At 40.4% G+C, this 17,342-nt stretch overlaps 1 protein-coding gene across 1 annotated transcript in view; it reads left to right on the forward strand.

Moving 5' to 3' along the window:
• The window catches only part of ANTXR1 (ANTXR cell adhesion molecule 1), an 89,057-nt gene that overhangs the window by 2,287 nt on the left and 69,428 nt on the right, over positions 1-17,342 (forward strand). Inside the window, exons 2-8 of the mRNA XM_031607990.2 lie at positions 5,922-5,993; positions 6,456-6,527; positions 8,706-8,787; positions 9,572-9,605; positions 11,023-11,102; positions 12,732-12,800; positions 13,530-13,610. Of these exons, the coding sequence (XP_031463850.2) occupies positions 5,922-5,993; positions 6,456-6,527; positions 8,706-8,787; positions 9,572-9,605; positions 11,023-11,102; positions 12,732-12,800; positions 13,530-13,610 (490 nt within the window). The remainder of the gene's footprint in view (positions 1-5,921; positions 5,994-6,455; positions 6,528-8,705; positions 8,788-9,571; positions 9,606-11,022; positions 11,103-12,731; positions 12,801-13,529; positions 13,611-17,342) is intronic.

Consider the following 17,342-nt stretch of genomic DNA (forward strand, 5'->3'; position numbering starts at 1 on the left):
CTGTAGCCTTTGAGGTAGCCAAGGAGAGACGTAGAGTGGTGCAGGAGGTGATCCCATCTTTTTCTTTAAAACTATATTTTGTTCTTCAGAATCATAGAGTGGCTTAAGTTGGAAGGGACCTTGAAGGTCCTTGAGCTCTGGGTCATCAGCATTCTTATCTAGCTTGGGCTTTCTGCTTTTTCTGCTGTTTTTGTTTGTCTTCAAAGATGTTGCTGAAATCCTGAATGACTATATGGACCTTCTGGCAAACTGTGAAATGAGCATAATAGATCCAGGGTGCACCTTGCTGTTTTTATTAGAAATTGCTTTAAAAATCATGTGATTTGGTGATAAAGATCCTGCAGCAGATTTAGGTTTTGAAACATGAAGCATTAATGGCAGTGGTGGAAGAAAGCCATTAAAATATTAAGCAACTTTCTGGGATCAGAGGAGGATAGAACAACAATAAACAGTGCTGGAACTCACCAGTGCTGGAGCCCTATCCTGACCCTTTGCCTCAGTGCCTGGCCAGATTTAGAGACTACTGAAATCCATTTAGCACCTTGTATGCTGTCCTTGTCACAGTGCTGGCTCTTGAACCGCTGGGTTACCAGGGCATCTTTAATATGTGTGTGCACTTTCATGCTTTCATTAAGCCTTCACTGTTGCTTCCTCAACTGTGAGTGCTCCTCTTGGAAGTAATTGTAGAATTACAGAGTTGTTTGAGTTGGAAAAGACCTTAAAGGCCATCTGGTCGAACTGCTCTGCATTGAACAGGGACACCCACAGTTTGATCAGATGCTTGAAGCCCCATCCAGTCTGACCTTGAGTGTCTCCAGGGATGGGCATCCACCACTTCTCTGTGGGCAACTTGAAAGGTTTGAAGCAGTACTGCACACACAAACACCCAACTTGGTATTCGGAGCTGCCTGGCAGCAGGTTCAGTGAAGGATTTGTGATCACATGAGTTAAGACTGGATCAATCCATTTCCCTTTGACTATGATTGTAAAAATAATTAATAATGTGGGTATGGAGTGTTGCAGCTCAAGCTGTAAGATATTTAGAGTACAGTTATCCGATATTTGCTACTTTGATAATACGCAGGATGTAGTCATGCAGAGTACTGAGCATTCCTCCTAATCATACCAAGATGATCTTAGATGATCTTAGTGATCTTTCCAACCTTAAAGATTCTATGATTCTAACATGAACCTAGCACTGTGGAAGGTAAAGCCTACTTGTGTTAAGTCAGCTGGTTCTACATGGCACATCCTTTAGTGTTTCTGCGTGCTTTACTGCAGTGCTGCATGGTTTTGGTCGTGGTCTGAGCCTCCTATATACTGAATGGTGTTGAAACAAACAGCAGGACATAGAATAATGGAATGGATGGGTTGGAAAGGGACTTAAAGATCACAGAATCATGGAATTGTTGGATTAGAATGGGTCTTAAAGATCATCCTGTTCCAGCCTCTTCCATGGGCTGGTTGCCCCCTACCAGATCAGGCTGCTCAGTGTTCCATCCATGGCCCTGGGCACCTCTGTGGTGCCAAACAGTTTGCATCCTGGACGTGAGATGAGATAGGGTCTTAATTAAGAAAGAATGAAGAAGTAGTGAGACAATGCTGTATCCACTGCATGTCAAAGGCATTATTTCCTATGCTCTTTACTGTTCCATGTGCTAATAGCTGTACATGGTACATGTCTGTAAGAAAAGTTGACTCTAACAGGTCCTTGGCATGATGAAGCAAGTAAGGATGAGAGAGAACGGCTTCAAGTTGTCCCAGGGGAGGTTTAGGTTGAGTATTAGGAAAAACTGCTTCTCCAAAAAAGCAGTCAGGCATTGGAGCAGGCTGCCCAGGGAAGTGGTGGAGTCACTGTCTGGAGATGCTCCAGAACCTTGGGGATGTGGTACCGACGGGCATGATTTAGTAGGCAATATTGATGGTAGGTGGACAGTTGGACTAGATTATTTTAGAGATCTTTTCCAACCTTAATGATTCTGTGATTCTGTAATTCTATTCCTTATTACAAGTGGTGGGTGGGAGCTGCACTCTGTGCTTTACTGTTTGATATCAGAATAACTATAGAATCATAGAATGGTCCGTGGTTGCTTGTTTCTTTGTCATGTATCCCCTGCCAATCAGGTAAAGATGAACATTCTCAGACTGTGTTTGGGCATGGAGGCTTGCACTGCTCTCAACTGGACCTTTATAAACTCTGTAATTTTTTTACAATAGCTTAGTGAGTTGTCTCATATGAAGTTCAGCTCAAGACAGAAGTCTTTGCGTCACCTCACTAACATCTACGTGCTATCTGGTTTTCCCAGAATTGCTCCTGAAATATTTGGAAAGGCAGAGGACTCTTTGGCTCACGTGTGTTACATTTTTCAAGTGCTCAATGAAACAATGCTGCAAAACTTCTTGGGTCAATGCCACCTCTGACAGCTAGGAGGCATCTTGGAATTGGTCCAAAAGTAGAAGTTTAAGGAGAATTTGGATCGATGTCAGTCTGAATCAGGTGTCCGTATGTACTCGTGTCTGCTGCAGTGCTTGTAGCTTGTAGCTGCTGTGAAAGCTCTGTCAAAGAGTTTGGGGGTTGGAATTAGATGAGGTGGGTTTGAATTGGGTCATCTTTGAGGTCTCTTCCAACCCAAGCCACTCTATGAGTTTGTGGCCTTGGCTCTATTTTCATCTATGTTGTGAATTAAAAATACCACTGTGGGTTTGCTGAGAAGGTGCAGTAGGAGAAATGGAAATAAGGAGTTTAAAAAGTATAGGAAAGACAAACTAAGACAGTTTGTGTCACTACAGCTGGGTTATAGTGCATGGGTAGGAGAAAAGCACCTGCTGGGCCAGCACGTGGCTCCTTGCCCTTGGAAACACTGAGCCATGTGGAGTGTCTCTGCCTTGGATTGAATTTAGATGCACCAAATCCCAGCACAGTTGACCACAAAATGTATCATTCTCTTGTTAAAGACATAATGGCTTACTTATTCTTAATTTCCACTTATTGGGCTTTTCTCCAGCAAGAGGATTTGGCATTCTCAGTAAAAGTCTTTACGTAAATTGCAAGTTTACACCATCAACCTTTCAGCCTTGCAGAACTGGCATGCAGATCATCATCTTTTTTTTCTTGGGAATATGAAGACATAACCTTAAATTTCTCTTTCATTGCCTTGCAGTTAGGCTTTAGGAATATTTCTCTTGTTTAGAATTCTTGGCATGCCTAAGGAGGGGCTGCATAAGTGACATGGTCTGAAATATCTTTGAGAAAATGTTTTTTTTTTTATCAAAATATTTCTTCTAAATACAGACCTTGGTGTCTTATATACATTGAGACCTTGGACTGATTCAACAGAGAAATGAACTGCACATGGACTGCAAATTGTTCACCTGCAGATGGAAAATGTTTTGTGCTATAAGAAAGGATCTATGGTCAACAGAAGTGTAAGCCTTTATTTTGGGACCCATTTTAAATCTTGCTCTGGTAGACATGAAGCATAACTGTACGTTATTACAATTATTCCACTTTGGTGCTTTTGTAACTGGAAGGAGAAACCATCCTCCACTTGCAGGGTTTTGATCGTCGCAGTGATATGGAGCTTCTGATAGCAGAGTGAACCTTCTGCTGCTCTTGAGCATCAGGTCATTTCTCTTCGGTGTCATTAGATGAGGAAGAAGGCTCCCACTGCCCAAACCATTTGAATAAAGCAGAATGAAGTCACAAATGCAGACAAGTAAACGGGCTGTGCTGCTGACTGGCACATTACAGAACAGAGCAATTGGTTTTTAAGCTTCATTCTGGCAAGTGCTGTTTCAAAAAAATGCATGACTTCAGAGCCATGGAAAATGGCAAGAGTTATAAATGATGACCCACATACCATATGTGTTCTGTGGCTGGATCTCATTCTCAGGTGCTTTGCAGTAATAGTAATTTTAACTGATGATTAGATTTTGTTCAGTGGTTTGCAACAAAATGAGAGGAATAATTGCATTTTTCTAGGCTGGTCCAAAGAAACCTACATTTCAATGAAAGATGTAGTAAGTGGTTTATGAAGTCTTGACTTTATTATCTTCTGGAGGCTGATGCAACCATTGCAATAATGTCAAGTGTTTATTTTGTGCCTCACCATGTCGAGACAATAAATATCCATTTTCAAGCCCTTTCTCAGTGATAATTTGGCACTGGTGAGACTGAGGTGTCATGTTCAAGGTCTTAGAGTTATTCCATGCATTTAGAGGGATTTGCATCTGGGTTTGAGCTTTGAGTGTCTCAATTCTGTCAGTATACAAACTAGTGCAGTTTGGATGTGGCTGAGTTTTTTGTTTGAGGGCAAATCCTAATGTAGATCATTCATCATCTGTTACAAAACATCAATTTTCTCACTGTCTGTGTGGTTTAATTTATTAAGACCAAAGAAACATTGAGCCATTTGAGTTGGAAAGGTCCTTAAAGGTCATCGACTCCCCTGCAATCAACAGTCATTTATTTGGCCCTCACTGATACACATGAGGTTGGAGAACAAGTAATGTTTTCAAGTCCTCGTCTGATGAAAAGATTTTGTGTCTCTTCCCTGAAGATCCAAGAAACACAGAGATATTAGCACTTTCTTGTGACTGAGTCTCTATGCAAGCTACTACAATCACAGAAAGAAAACAGGGTGTCTGCAAGGTTTTATTTAAAGAGGTGTCATTGGTATCAGCTCTTTTGTGTAAAGAGAACCAGTGTTGTTCACTCCTTATCCAGATGGAGCATACGTGCAAGGCTTCTCATTGCATGTCCCTGTCTAAGGCTGCCTTTGGACCTATGGGGTCATACAAAGAAAAAATGACTTGAGGTATCATGGAGCAAGTGGATCGGGTGAAGGGTTATACTGAATGGCTGTAAATAAGAACCAGGTGTGGGGAGAAGAAAGAAGGAAATTTATGTAACCTGTACAATTTGGTTTGCATGCTTGCAGTATTTCTAGGAAGTGAAGTAATGGTTTTTGCAGCTCAGCAAGGGCTGCCTGTGCCAGGTGTGTAGAACTTGGTTGAATCTATTTGTGGGTATTCATTTAGATGCTCAGCCCTGAGGTACAGAAGAGTTGGATCAGATGCCTTTTCTTTCTGTGAAGTGAAAAAACATATTCTCAAATAATCATATTTCTCTTCTCAAGCTGCAGATCAATGAGTTTTTGAGTTTTCTGTTAAAACTGGGTTTGTTTTTACCCTATAAATATTTTTAATTGTAGTCAGTGAATAGAAATAAGTGATGACGCATCTATTTTCCATTTCTAGAAATGATTTTTTCCCCAATATTAATATTCCAATATTCATATAAATGTCCATGCCAGAGGGTGCATTTAGTGCTGGAAGATTCTAGTTAATCTCATTTTTTCCTGGTTCTTACAACATGAAGAATAATCCAATCCCATCCAAATCCATAGCTTATTTTCCTGGGGAGCAGCATTAGTTTGTGTTGTGCCTTGAACTGAGCTATGACGGAATGGGAAACAACAGCCAAGATGTGGACTGAAGGTATTTTACTTTTCATGGTTTCTTGCACAGTGGAAATGCTAGAGAGGCTTAGGAATCTGTTCCTCCAACTGCATTTCATTCCCAAAATGAGCTAAAAGCTCTGCACAATGCTATGGCAAATGAGTTGGTTGAATTCATATAACAGACAGCAAGGAGACAGGCATTGCTAACAGAGGGTTTATTTGTTTAAGGCTGTGCTAAAGGTCTGACATCACTGCCACATGTTATTGTGATGTGTCTCAAATAGTTGCATGGAGCACAGATTACTCTTGCTTTTCAAAGTTAAGTAGGAAATGTAATTTACATTTTCATATCTTTTAAAAGGAAGAATAGAAATAACTCACAATGTGTAACAAAGCAGTAGGCTTGGAAAACTACAACAGCAGCAATTAAATATGTCCTGTAATCATTATTTCCCATAGATCAGGAAGTGTCCTGCACCACTGGAATGAAATATATCATTTTGTGGAACATTTGGCCCGCAAGTTCATAAGGTAAGAGGTACTAATTTGTAGATAACTAAGAGAGGAGGGATGTCAAGGAGTAAATTCTGATTTCCCCTTGGGGAACTCACCTAGTGGAGGTTCTTAATGTATTTCTCAGATCATCCCATTAATTGCTTTGGAATTGTTCCTCAACTTCCCCCTGTTCCTGTCCTGTAGGACACAGGAGCTGATAATCTAACTGGATCCTTCTCTCCAGCCTGACTTCTATGGACCAAATTGTACTTTTGCAGGCAGGGAATTCTCATCATTTCTGAGCTGCTTGATTACTACATATGCCTCATGGTATTCCTTGGCTAGAGCTGCCCAGGGCAAAGCCCCATTTGCTGCTCAGTCTTGTCTTGTTGAGTTATAGTCTTGGTAGCAATAAGAGCCCTTTGAGTTTGTTATTACACATACATTAAGCTGTGGTCTGGACCACCAAAATCACTTCTGCTGTCTCTTTTTCTCCAGCCCTCAGCTGAGGATGTCCTTCATTGTTTTTTCTACCAGAGGAACAATTCTGATGAGATTAACAGAAGACAGGTAAGATGTTTAAAAGTCCTTCTACATCTTCCTTCACTTTCCTTGCTCGATGATCTCCAGCTCACAATCAACAACACAGTGAGATCTTTGTTCTTCTCAAATAAATTAAATCACCTGGCCATTTCACATATGACACTCATTCTCCTAAGATGCCCTAAGGTCTCTTAAAGCAGAAGTTGTCTTCTGAGTTTTAGCTTCTAAATGTCTTTCTTTTGGCAACTGAGCTTTAAAGCCAGATAGTGCTTTATCTGAGAATCTGCTTTCCAGACATTTTCAGGCTGTTGTCAAAAAAACAAGGCCTCATTGCCTTTGAAACATCTGTAGGGAGTTTTTTCTGCGAACAAATAAGTGAAACTCCCTTCCCATAAAAACAAACTTGAAAACAGTACGTGATTATCATTCTCTTGATGTAGAGATGGAATGATTTCTCAGATGCCTGAAAACAAGCAAAGTGTTTAGGATGGATTGCAAGAGTGTATTTTTGGCAATGACAGTTTGATTGTCATGTTTCTGAAGCATGTTCTTGTTGCTCCCTTGCAGATCCCCAAATTAATTCCAATAAAATCTATGGGATTTATATATATTTTTTTCACTTTGCCTTCAAGAGCTGGATGGGGTCCTTTAATCACTATTGCTTCCTCTGTTAGCTTCATTGCCACGTGGAGCAAAGATATATGTAACATATGTGAAGGCTGTATAAGTCAGCATGTGTTTTACATATTGGATGTCTGTGAAATTGCATACCAGAGCAGCTACTATAGAGAAATGAATAGGAAACTGGCCACTTTCCTAAAGAGCAGTCCACACACATACCAACCTTGAAAAATGTCATTAAAGCCAGCCAGCCTAAATGTCTCTTGCCATTTACCACAACAATAAGTAAAAAGAGAATTAACCATGTGTAAGATGGTGCCAGAGAAAACCTGCGCCTGCCTCTGTCTCTCACCCTGGGAGCATACCCTGTTGCAGAGATCTCTGGTCTCTTAAGGCTTTAAGCTATGAGGCTTGCTATGTATGTTTCCCATGTGGAAATGTATTTCATATTTATGCAGCTGTCCTAGAAATGTTGACTGGGAACAGGATATTGATATGGTATTAGTCAAAAGCCAGCTGAATTGGAGAGCTGCTAGCTTTTTATCAGAGGTCTGAAAAACAAGGGGTGGGCTTCCTTCCAGTCCTTCAGCCAACACAGACTTTTTAGTAGGGAAGTTGGAAAAGTGGCAAAACTTTCTCCATCTTCCTCATGGTTCCATGTGGTCTATCAGCATGAAGAAGCCTGAAGAAGTGGAGTCACTATCCATAGTAGTTTTCAAGAAGAGGGTCAGCGTGGTTCTGAGGGACATAGTGGGCACGGTGGGGATAGACTGATAGCTGGACTCAACTATCTTAGTGGTCTTTTCCAATCTCAGTGATTCTATGGGCCTGATGATGATGATAGTCCAATACATCCCCATTAAACCTGTCACTCGGTGTCACATCTACATATTTCTGGAATGCTTCCATGGACAGTGACTCCACCACCTCCCTGAGCAGCCTGTTCCATTGCCTAAGCACTCTTTCAGAGAATAAATTTTTCCTAATATCCAACCTGAACTTTCCCTGGCACAACTTACTGTCATTCCCCCTCATCCTCTCACTGTTATTGGGGAGAAGAGGCCAACCCCCATCTCACTACCAACTCCTTTCAGGGAGTTGTAGAAAGTAATAAGGTCTCCCCTGAGCCTTCTCTTCTCCGGACTAAACAATCCCACATCCCTCAGCCACTACCCAGACAGATATACATCCATCCAATTGGACTTTATGGCTTTTTGATTAATTTGCACAGTCAAACCAGCAAGCGCAAATGAGGAATATAAGCCATGTGCAAGTCAGCTGCTCTACTTCTGCAACAGAGGTTTGACCAGGGCTGCACAGGGAATGTCTATTTGGAGAGAAATGTGTATGGAGAAGTGGCTGTCATGGCTTTCTCTGGGCTGTGGGAATACCCATAAAGAGCGCATCTGCTCTATTTCTACATCCTTAGAAAGGTATCCAGACATTACCTTAGTTTTTATATACATTGAGTTAACTCTTTTTTTTCCCATCTCTATCTGATTTCAGCCATGCATGTCTTCACCAGACTATCAAGTCCTGATACATTTGATCTTGGATATAACAATTCATCTGCATTCATTTCAGGGAACAGATACGTCAGGGTCTAGAAGAACTTCAGAAAGTCCTTCCAGGAGGTGACACATACATGCATGAAGGATTTGAAAGGGTAACTAGATGCATGTTAGAGTGTATTTAAACTGTGTCTGGGTTGTTAGAGTTGGTTGAGATCTGAGGCCGTGGCCATGACCTGTTCACTGTCATGGACAAACAATGCTACTAAAAAGTTATTGCCTGTTCCAGTCTTCTCCTATGTTTTTTACAAGGTCAGGAGTTTGTCTACATCTTTACTAGGGGAAATCCTGAACTCCTTCCTGTTCTGTACTACATGTGCATTTTTGAGGATTAGGAAACTATTGAAAAATGCATCTGAACACATCTCAGAAATTGAGGTGACAAAAACAGTAACAACCAAATTTTAAAACTGAGTATTTTTCTGCCAGCTTTTTAGCTCTTAATTTTGGAACATTGAAGCATTTGTCCTTCATCCTTGCAGAATACGCTTGTGCGTAGTTACAGCAAGAGATAGAAGCATGTGAATATCTCTTTGCAGTTGGTTTGTTTCCAACTGGAGTAGTTGACCTAGAAGTGCTGGAGAGTATATATCAATGGACATAGGATGTTTCTAAAGTAGGAAGGTGAATGAGATTTGCAGATGGAGTAGTGGGAGATGATGATTGGCCAGCGGTCTTAGGGTTTCTTTAAGTTAATGCTTTAGAAAAGTCGTGCAGTGAAAGCCACAGACAAGAAACTTGTTCTGTGAAGCCAATAAGAGGTCATCTGTAGGCTACAATCATGACATCCTTGCTGCTGTCTTCTCTCTCTTTCTGGTACATGTGTAGATGCCCACAGAATTATTATTTATTGCTAATAATCTTCTGATTTAATTTCAGGCAAGTGAACAGATTTACTATGAAAATGTTCATGGTGAGAGACTTTCCTGATCCATTAAATGTTCTTCCTTCTTTACTGATACCCTTAACTGATTTGAAATGCAGCTTTGCTGCAAGAAAGGTAGTGGGTGGCTCCTGTTCTTATAGGCATGGAATGCTCTTCAGGGTAGTTGCTCCTGAAGGGAAAAAAAAAAAGAACAGGTAGAGCTTTAAGGGTCCAGACTGGAATAAGTGCTTTTCAGGCCAAACGTGAGAAGCCTGACTGACTGAAGGTACCTGCTGGTGTTAAAACTATCTGGTACATGATGTTCTTTTTGCTTGAGGACTCAGGTAACCATTTCTTCTTCCTTTTGAAACATGATTACATGGGGATACTGTTCAGTAAATGTATTTTTCAACAAGAAATTAGTACATATAATAGTAAGTGCAGTCGCTTCCAAAAATATTTCTTCTTTCTTCCTGGTAATTAACATAAAATCTTTCTGCACTGGAAAAACACAAAATGGAAATAAAACATCTCTTCTTAGAAATTGAAAGTCAGGAGACCTGATGTTTGAGTACAAAACCAGTGCTAGTGGTTCTGCAAGGCAAATGAATGCAACAAAGCTTTGGGACTGAGCTGTAAAATCCAACTGCAGCAGAAAGGAATAAATACCTACAGTAATTATACTGGGGATTGACAATGTTTTTACATGCTTGTATTACATATTGCATGTAAACAGTGCCACACAAAAACAGGTTGAAGAAGCAGTGTACAACTGGGTCCTCAAGCCAGTGTTGGCCCATCTACTTTTGCTTTACGAGTGCTGTGCCATCAGCTTTCCATAACAGTGTGCAAGTTTTATCTACAGAGCTCCTACAGACCTGTAATAAGTCTGCTGTCAGAAATATGATTGAATTCTATTTGTCTGCTCCTGAAAATTAATATAAACTTGTAAAACCTGAGTTATAATCAATTCAAGGAGAAGACAGCAGTGTTTAATCATGATGCTGAAATATGTTACATAGAGAGACTGAAAAATATAGCTCGTTTTCCTATGAAATCTATTTAAATCCCAATTCAGCTTTTCATCACAAGCTGAAACTCTCTGCATTTCTTGACTTTACAGCATTAATAAAATCAGGAATTAATAGCTCGGAACACTTTGCTTAATTTTTCTCGCTGCCCAATATAGTGGTCTGAAATACTAAAATAGTTATGAGAGAATTTCTGTTAAAAATCATTGGCACCTCAAAGGAGTATGGTCTAAAACTGGTGTTGTAGGCAGGTGCCCAAATGAAAAGAGTGTGCAGAAATTGATGTCTTCTGAAAACTGGTTGGCTGAAGGGAATAAGGGCACAGGATTAATGGCTAACCATTTCCAGTTTAGCAGCTCATTAGTAAAATGTTTTCTATGTTAATTTAACAAATGTTACTCAAAACATGGGACTAAAGAGCTCCCTGTATTTAGGTTACAGAACTGCAAGTGTCATCATTGCATTGACAGATGGAGAACTCCATGAAGACCTATTTTTCTACTCTGAGAGGGAGGTAAGTCTTGTACATTTTTAGCCAGAGAGAGAGCAAAATGTCTAGTTCTGCTGCTTCAAAGGCAAAATACAGAAGAAATCTTTTATCCTAGGGACAAAACTTTAATCAAATCCTATAATAGAGTTGTAGAATCGCTTGAGATGGTAGGGACCTCAAAGGTCATCTACTTCCAACCTCCCTGCTATGGGCAGCATTGCCAACCTTTGTGTTCTTCAGACATGAATCTTAGAGATAAACATTAACAGTAGCAGTATTTCTGACTCATTAAAACTGAGTCAGTTCATATGTTCATAGAAAAGAAGTTTTTTTTAACAACTTCCAGTTTAAAAAAAAAAATTTGGAGGTAGAAATAATCCAGAGCTGAAAAGTTTCAGCATTTATTAAAATGATCTGAGAAATTCCTGAATCCTGAACAAATGTTTCCATTTCCAAGTTTCAAGTATGGATGCTGAACACTATCCTTAAGTTAACATATTGTCCAAATATTAGATGCTCAGTAGTTGAACTTGACAGATTTTCTCTATAATGTTCCTACTGAAGACTTCAGTCAAAACAAGATGACTTGAACTTGGAAGATGGCATCATTACATCAATTTGCTATGGACAGGTCTTTTCCTCTCAATCTATCTCAGGTGGAATTTTAAATCCAGCAACAAAAAGAAGGGTTATGTTGTAGATGAAAAACAATATTGCTGAAGCACAAATGTAAGAAATGTAAGGCTTTTCTTTCTAATTGTTCATCTCCTTTTCTTCCCTGCTGAAATCAAAAATATACAAGAAAAACATGTTTGTTTTTAGAGGTAAATGAGCAACTTGAGAGGTCAGAAGTGCTATATTTATTTTGGTTTGGGGAGGAGGAGATACTGAGCTAACATAGCTGAGATCTTGACATCAGATTATACGCTGAGTTGCTTCAGTTCTTTGCCTTTAAGCTCCTTTGTGTAAAGGTAGAATGATGCTTTCCTTGTAAAGCTCTTTGCTGTCTAGCAGGCTGAACTATGTCAGCATTGTACTACTGAAACAGCCAGGTATTTCTTTTCTAGTGAATATCATTAAATGACTTCATTCACATTTACACAATGAAGAGCATTTAGAACTGTTGCTCTTTGAACAGTAAGTGCACCTTCATCTGCAGGCCTGAAAAAAATGAAATATATGTTCTCCCTTGAATGCTTTGAAATCATAAAATAGCTTGGGTTGGAAGGGACCTCATGGATCGTCATGTTCCAACCCCCAGGAACAGATACCAAAATAGATACCACTGTCTGGAGGTAAAAACTGAAATATTTTAGGCTGCTATTACACTGGTGTGTGTCCTAAATAATGGAAAGAAAAAATTTTTAGTCTGTCATGAGTGTGTTTGATAAACAACTGTAAGAAAGTAGGAGTAGATAGGAAGGTGAGAGAATTAGGTTGAAAAGAAACACAAAATATGTTGGGCTTTGTTTTACTAGGCAAAGAGCATTCCAATAGCAGATAAAATCTGTTTCTGCAGAATCAGGGAGAAAAGCTCTTTATTGGGCAAGATCTCATTGTTCTTTTTATGGAGAAAGCCGAAATTCACAAGTAAGGTCTTTAAGAAACCTACATCCATTTGTTTTCACATCATCCCTCCTTTCCTTATTCCAGGCAAATCGGTCAAGAGAGCTGGGAGCAACAGTGTATTGTGTTGGTGTGAAAGACTTCAATGAAACCCAGGTAAACAAGTGCTCATTGTGTCTACTGGGGTATTTGGCAAAGGCATTTGGCACAGGCACAAAATCCAGACTTTCTTTCTCCTTTCTCACTCTATTGACTGCTTGGCAGTCTGAAGTGTCTACCTGAAGTGTGTGTGTCATGATGCTGATTTTAAGCCCCTTCTGCCTTCACCTCCTTCTGTAGAGAAGTGTCCCTCTGCCCATGTGCCACAATGATAGCTGGGGAAAAGCAGGGAAAAGGCAGAGGAATATCAAATCCGTCTGGTGTAAGCTGTAGACAGAAGGTTGTGTGGACTTTGCTTTTTAATGTGTAGTTCTGTGAAAGAAAAGTGTAAAAAAAAAAAAAAAAAAAAAAAAAAAAAGGAATGAAAGAAAAAATTATATGGCAATATCTCATTTTTGTGGGAAAAAAATAATCACCTTCGTTAGTGACACTAATATTTTACTGCCTTTTCCTATTAATTCAACAAAAAGACTTCTAAATTTCATGAAATGTACTGTGTCTGTGAATTATATTTCACATGTAATATTAACTACAAATGGTCCAATCTCTGTCCTGACAGGAAAGGCAATCCATTAACAATCCATGCAGAGCACTTATGGTAGTTGTTTTTTTTTTTTTTCACTTGCAAGTGAACGAGTCTTAAGAACTAACTCTTCGTGTGCTGCCTGATGACTAATTGATCTCATTCTTTGCATTTCTGTTTATTTACTTACACCGCGCTGTCAGCTGGCGAGAATTGCTGACAGTAAAGATCATGTCTTTCCTGTGAATGATGGTTTTGAAGCCCTGCAGGGAATTATTGACTCTGTAAGTATTTTAATCATGTATTTGCATGTATACGTGTTAGAATTTGTTACCTGATAGTTAAAGATCTAGTCTTCCTATGTTCACAAGGATCCGTTGCCTATGAGTAAATCACTTAAATGCTGTGTCCAAAGAAATCTTAATTGGTGCTAATATTGCTACTTCAAGATTGAGTTTTTATAAACAGTTCGAAACAGAGGAAGCACTGAGCCCAGCCTTCCAGTATCTAAAGGGAGCCTACAAATGGGAGGGGAGTCAACTCTTTACAAGGGTAGATAATGGCAGGACAAGGGAGATTAGAGCACTTTTTGGTCTCTGTATTCAAGTTTGATTGGAATATTTTCTGTCCTGAAGGGTGGATGAGGTGCTGCTCACCTGCACAGAATGAGGGAAAGGATCTTGCTCTCTGTGCCAAAATCCTGAAAACTCTCCTTTCTACACTTGGCCTCCCAATGTATTTTATTTTTCCCCCAGACTCATGTTTCCCAATTCAGATTGATCAACTGCTGGCATTTCCTTTAGGGCCTGGGCAAAGCGTGTAAGAGCTGGTGCACACAAATGGCTGGAGGGCTAGCAGTTCACTGGCAAAGAGAGGGGAGGCAGCCTGGAATGACTCCTTTTCTATTCTTTGTGTCCAAGTATGCAAATAGCTCTGCGGTCTCTACTGACAAAGAGTATAGCCTCATAAGACATCTCTGTTTCTAGTTCTTAAGATGCTAATTGGCCTTATTCTTTCTTACCTGTGACCAGGACCTCCCTTGCCTGAGCAGAAAAAGCAAGACCTTATGTTTTCAGATCACTCTCATAGTTGTTCTTTTCCTTTGCTCATAATCATTCTAATTGTATTGCTTCCCACAGCTACAAAGTAAGATGGGAAATCCTAGGGACATGCGTTTTGTTCATTTTGGTACAGACTTTCTTAGTTGACATAACACAGATGCAATATAGAACTTTCCACTTCAATCCGGGTAGGTTCACCAGGGGGGTCTCAGATTTCTGTGTTTATGGTGGTTACACACCATTCTGACCATTAAGTACTATACAAAAAACCTGCTCCCACAGCACAGGCGCTGTTTTCCCTAGTTCTTTTGCATGCAGATGGAATCCCCTGTGTATTGGCTTTCCAGACACTGTCCAAGCATGGGGCTACAGCCTCAATCAGGTGTTGCATCTATTTCAAGAAAGCAAGAAAACAATAAAAAGCTCTATTTTGCTTCCCAGACCCGCATTCCCTTTGCAGCTCTTTTTAATGAATTCCAGAAGCAGTCCTGACTCCCTTTCCAGTTGTGCTTAAGATAGAGAAAAACTTCAGCCTCTAGGAAGTTCAGTTGATGGGTGCAAGATTTATCAGCTCTGGAAAGGAGGGTCACAAGAAGTAATTACACAGTAGTGAGTGTGATTCCTGCTGATAGTGTGGTAGTATTGTCACATGGGGATCACGCTTTCTCTCATTCCGTCCAGACAGTCTGAATGCCAGCACATATCCTGTAAGGCAGATAGTGCCTTGCATTGAAGTGATTGCAACAGGCTGTGTAAAAAGGAGATCTGTGAAAGGAATGGCAAGAAGGAAATTAATCACTGTAGAAAAATAAAGAGGCTGTAGATTCTTGTTCTAGCCAGAAAACAAGCTGCCTTGGTATTTTGTACCTGGAAAGTACCTCATTCTTAGTGTAAACATAGTATTAACGTTCACAGGTGTATGGGAACTGCTGAATCACAGCCTGAACCTCTGATTGATCACCTGAGGCAAGCAATGAGTCAGCCACAGGAGCACAGGTGAAAGCAATTCACCTGTGCTGCAGGAAGGGGTGGAGCCTGGCTGCACCTCTCTTAGACCAATTTAAGAGCTGACTACCAGTGGGGTGGGGTCTCTTTTGGAGATCCGCTCTGCTGGAGTTTCATAAGCAAGCCTGTGATATGGGTGAGTGTCCTATCTTTTCTGCTTTGGTGTACTGACTATGTAGCCAAGCTCTCTGGTATACATCATAACTATAATGTCTGTATATTCATTGATTGTACAATAGGAAATTGTATGAGATTTGGAAACCATGGACTTCTTTCAACTCTCATGTAAATGCTGGCATAGTGAGGATGCTCAGCCACGTAAGAAGGGGATTGGTTAAGCTGATGTACATCAGCTGATAGGTACTGGCTGATGTAACAAGGGAAGGGAGTATAAAATAAGTCTGGGAGAGATTAGTGCTTGAAATTCATCTTGAGAGGTGTAGACTTGAGTTAGCTCTGGTCCGCAGTGATTTGATATGAACTGCTCTGTGTTCCTGCTGAGGCAGCTCAACTCTTTCCTCCTCCCCCTTGTCCCTGGGAGCAAATCTTCCCTCACCTTTTGCATGTGCAGAGGTGGTGGGCTTTGAGGTCTCTCCAAGAGGGTGGGAGGGGTAGTGCTTGAGGCTGGCTCTCTGCTAGGTAAGCATCTGCTGAGCAAAGCTGTTCAGGGTGGTGGGTTTGCATATGTCTCAGAACACCCTGCCCTTGCTTTCCAGCCAGCTCGTGGGAGCCAGCAAGTCTTCAGTGAGCAGCTGCAAGGAGCCCTGCTCTGTGCCGTTAATGTGGGACTGTATCCCAGTGCCTGAGCACCACCAGGCTATTTGGACTGTGCTTAAATGAACTGAAACATAAGCCTTAAAAGGAGAGCTGTAGGCGTTCAGTACGCTGTGGGTTTTTGTCTTTTCTCTCCTGTGAGTTCCAATGTGATTTTTTTATTAAGCAAATGAATTTCTTTTTTTTCTCTCACTGAGAGAAAACTTACTGCTGAAGTTTGTTTTCCCTGTTTAATGGTGGGATTTTTTTTTTTTTTTGAGTTTATTAGAAGTGGGGGAAGAACCTGGTAGTGAAAGCAGACACCTGATTGCTGTAAATGGAGAAACAAGCTGAAGAAACTCCAGAATTTTTCATTTTCCTTTGTACTGTGTTTTTTCATTTGTTTTTTTTATTCATGAAAGACTTCTACAGATCATAACTTGTCAATCGAAAGCAAACAGAGCAACTCTTAGAAGGAAAACCTGAAACTCAGCTTCATCTTCTGCTCAATGTCTGCTGCAGGCAGTGAAACGTGAAGCAGTGTGAAGTCAGGACAGAATCTGGTCATTGCTTTCTTTTGAGCGTGGAACGTTTTTTGAGAACTTAATGTGAATGCATCATAGACCAAGTATGAGAAATGATACTTTTCTGCGCTCATCCTGAGCTAGCTGTTCACATGTCACCTGCAAACATATACACTGTGTACAGGTGTTAGGAAGAGAGGATGAGAGTTGTGTGAAGGAAAGATGAAAGTCATTGTTGGTAGATGGGTGGTTGGAATAGATGGTCTTGGAGGTCTTTTCCAACCTTGATGGTTCTAGGATTCTATGATTTCACTGTGTGCATGCATATGTGATTGCACAGGAAACACTTCAGAAACAGGTGACTGTTTTGTAGTTGACAACAGATCTTGTTATTTAACAGTCCAACAGAGCTCATTAACAAGCACTTAGCTGTGGACTGGGTCATTCATGCTAATAATGATTAGGCAGTAACCTTCCTTTAAACTTCAGCCTCTTGCTTGCTATTTAGAATTCCCAAATTTAGTGGGGAAGAAATGTACAGGTAATATACAGCAGCTGTGGTAAAACTTGTGGAAACAGCTGCAGAATTTCATTCTTTCTTCCTTTTATTTCCAAAATTGGCCAGGTACCTGCAGGACCTCTCCTGGATCCTGCTCTTTGATACATTGCCTAG

Source organism: Phasianus colchicus, chromosome 27 (assembly GCF_987193195.1).
Source record: "Phasianus colchicus chromosome 27, bPhaCol1.hap1.1, whole genome shotgun sequence".
Taxonomy (NCBI): Eukaryota; Metazoa; Chordata; class Aves; order Galliformes; family Phasianidae; genus Phasianus; species Phasianus colchicus.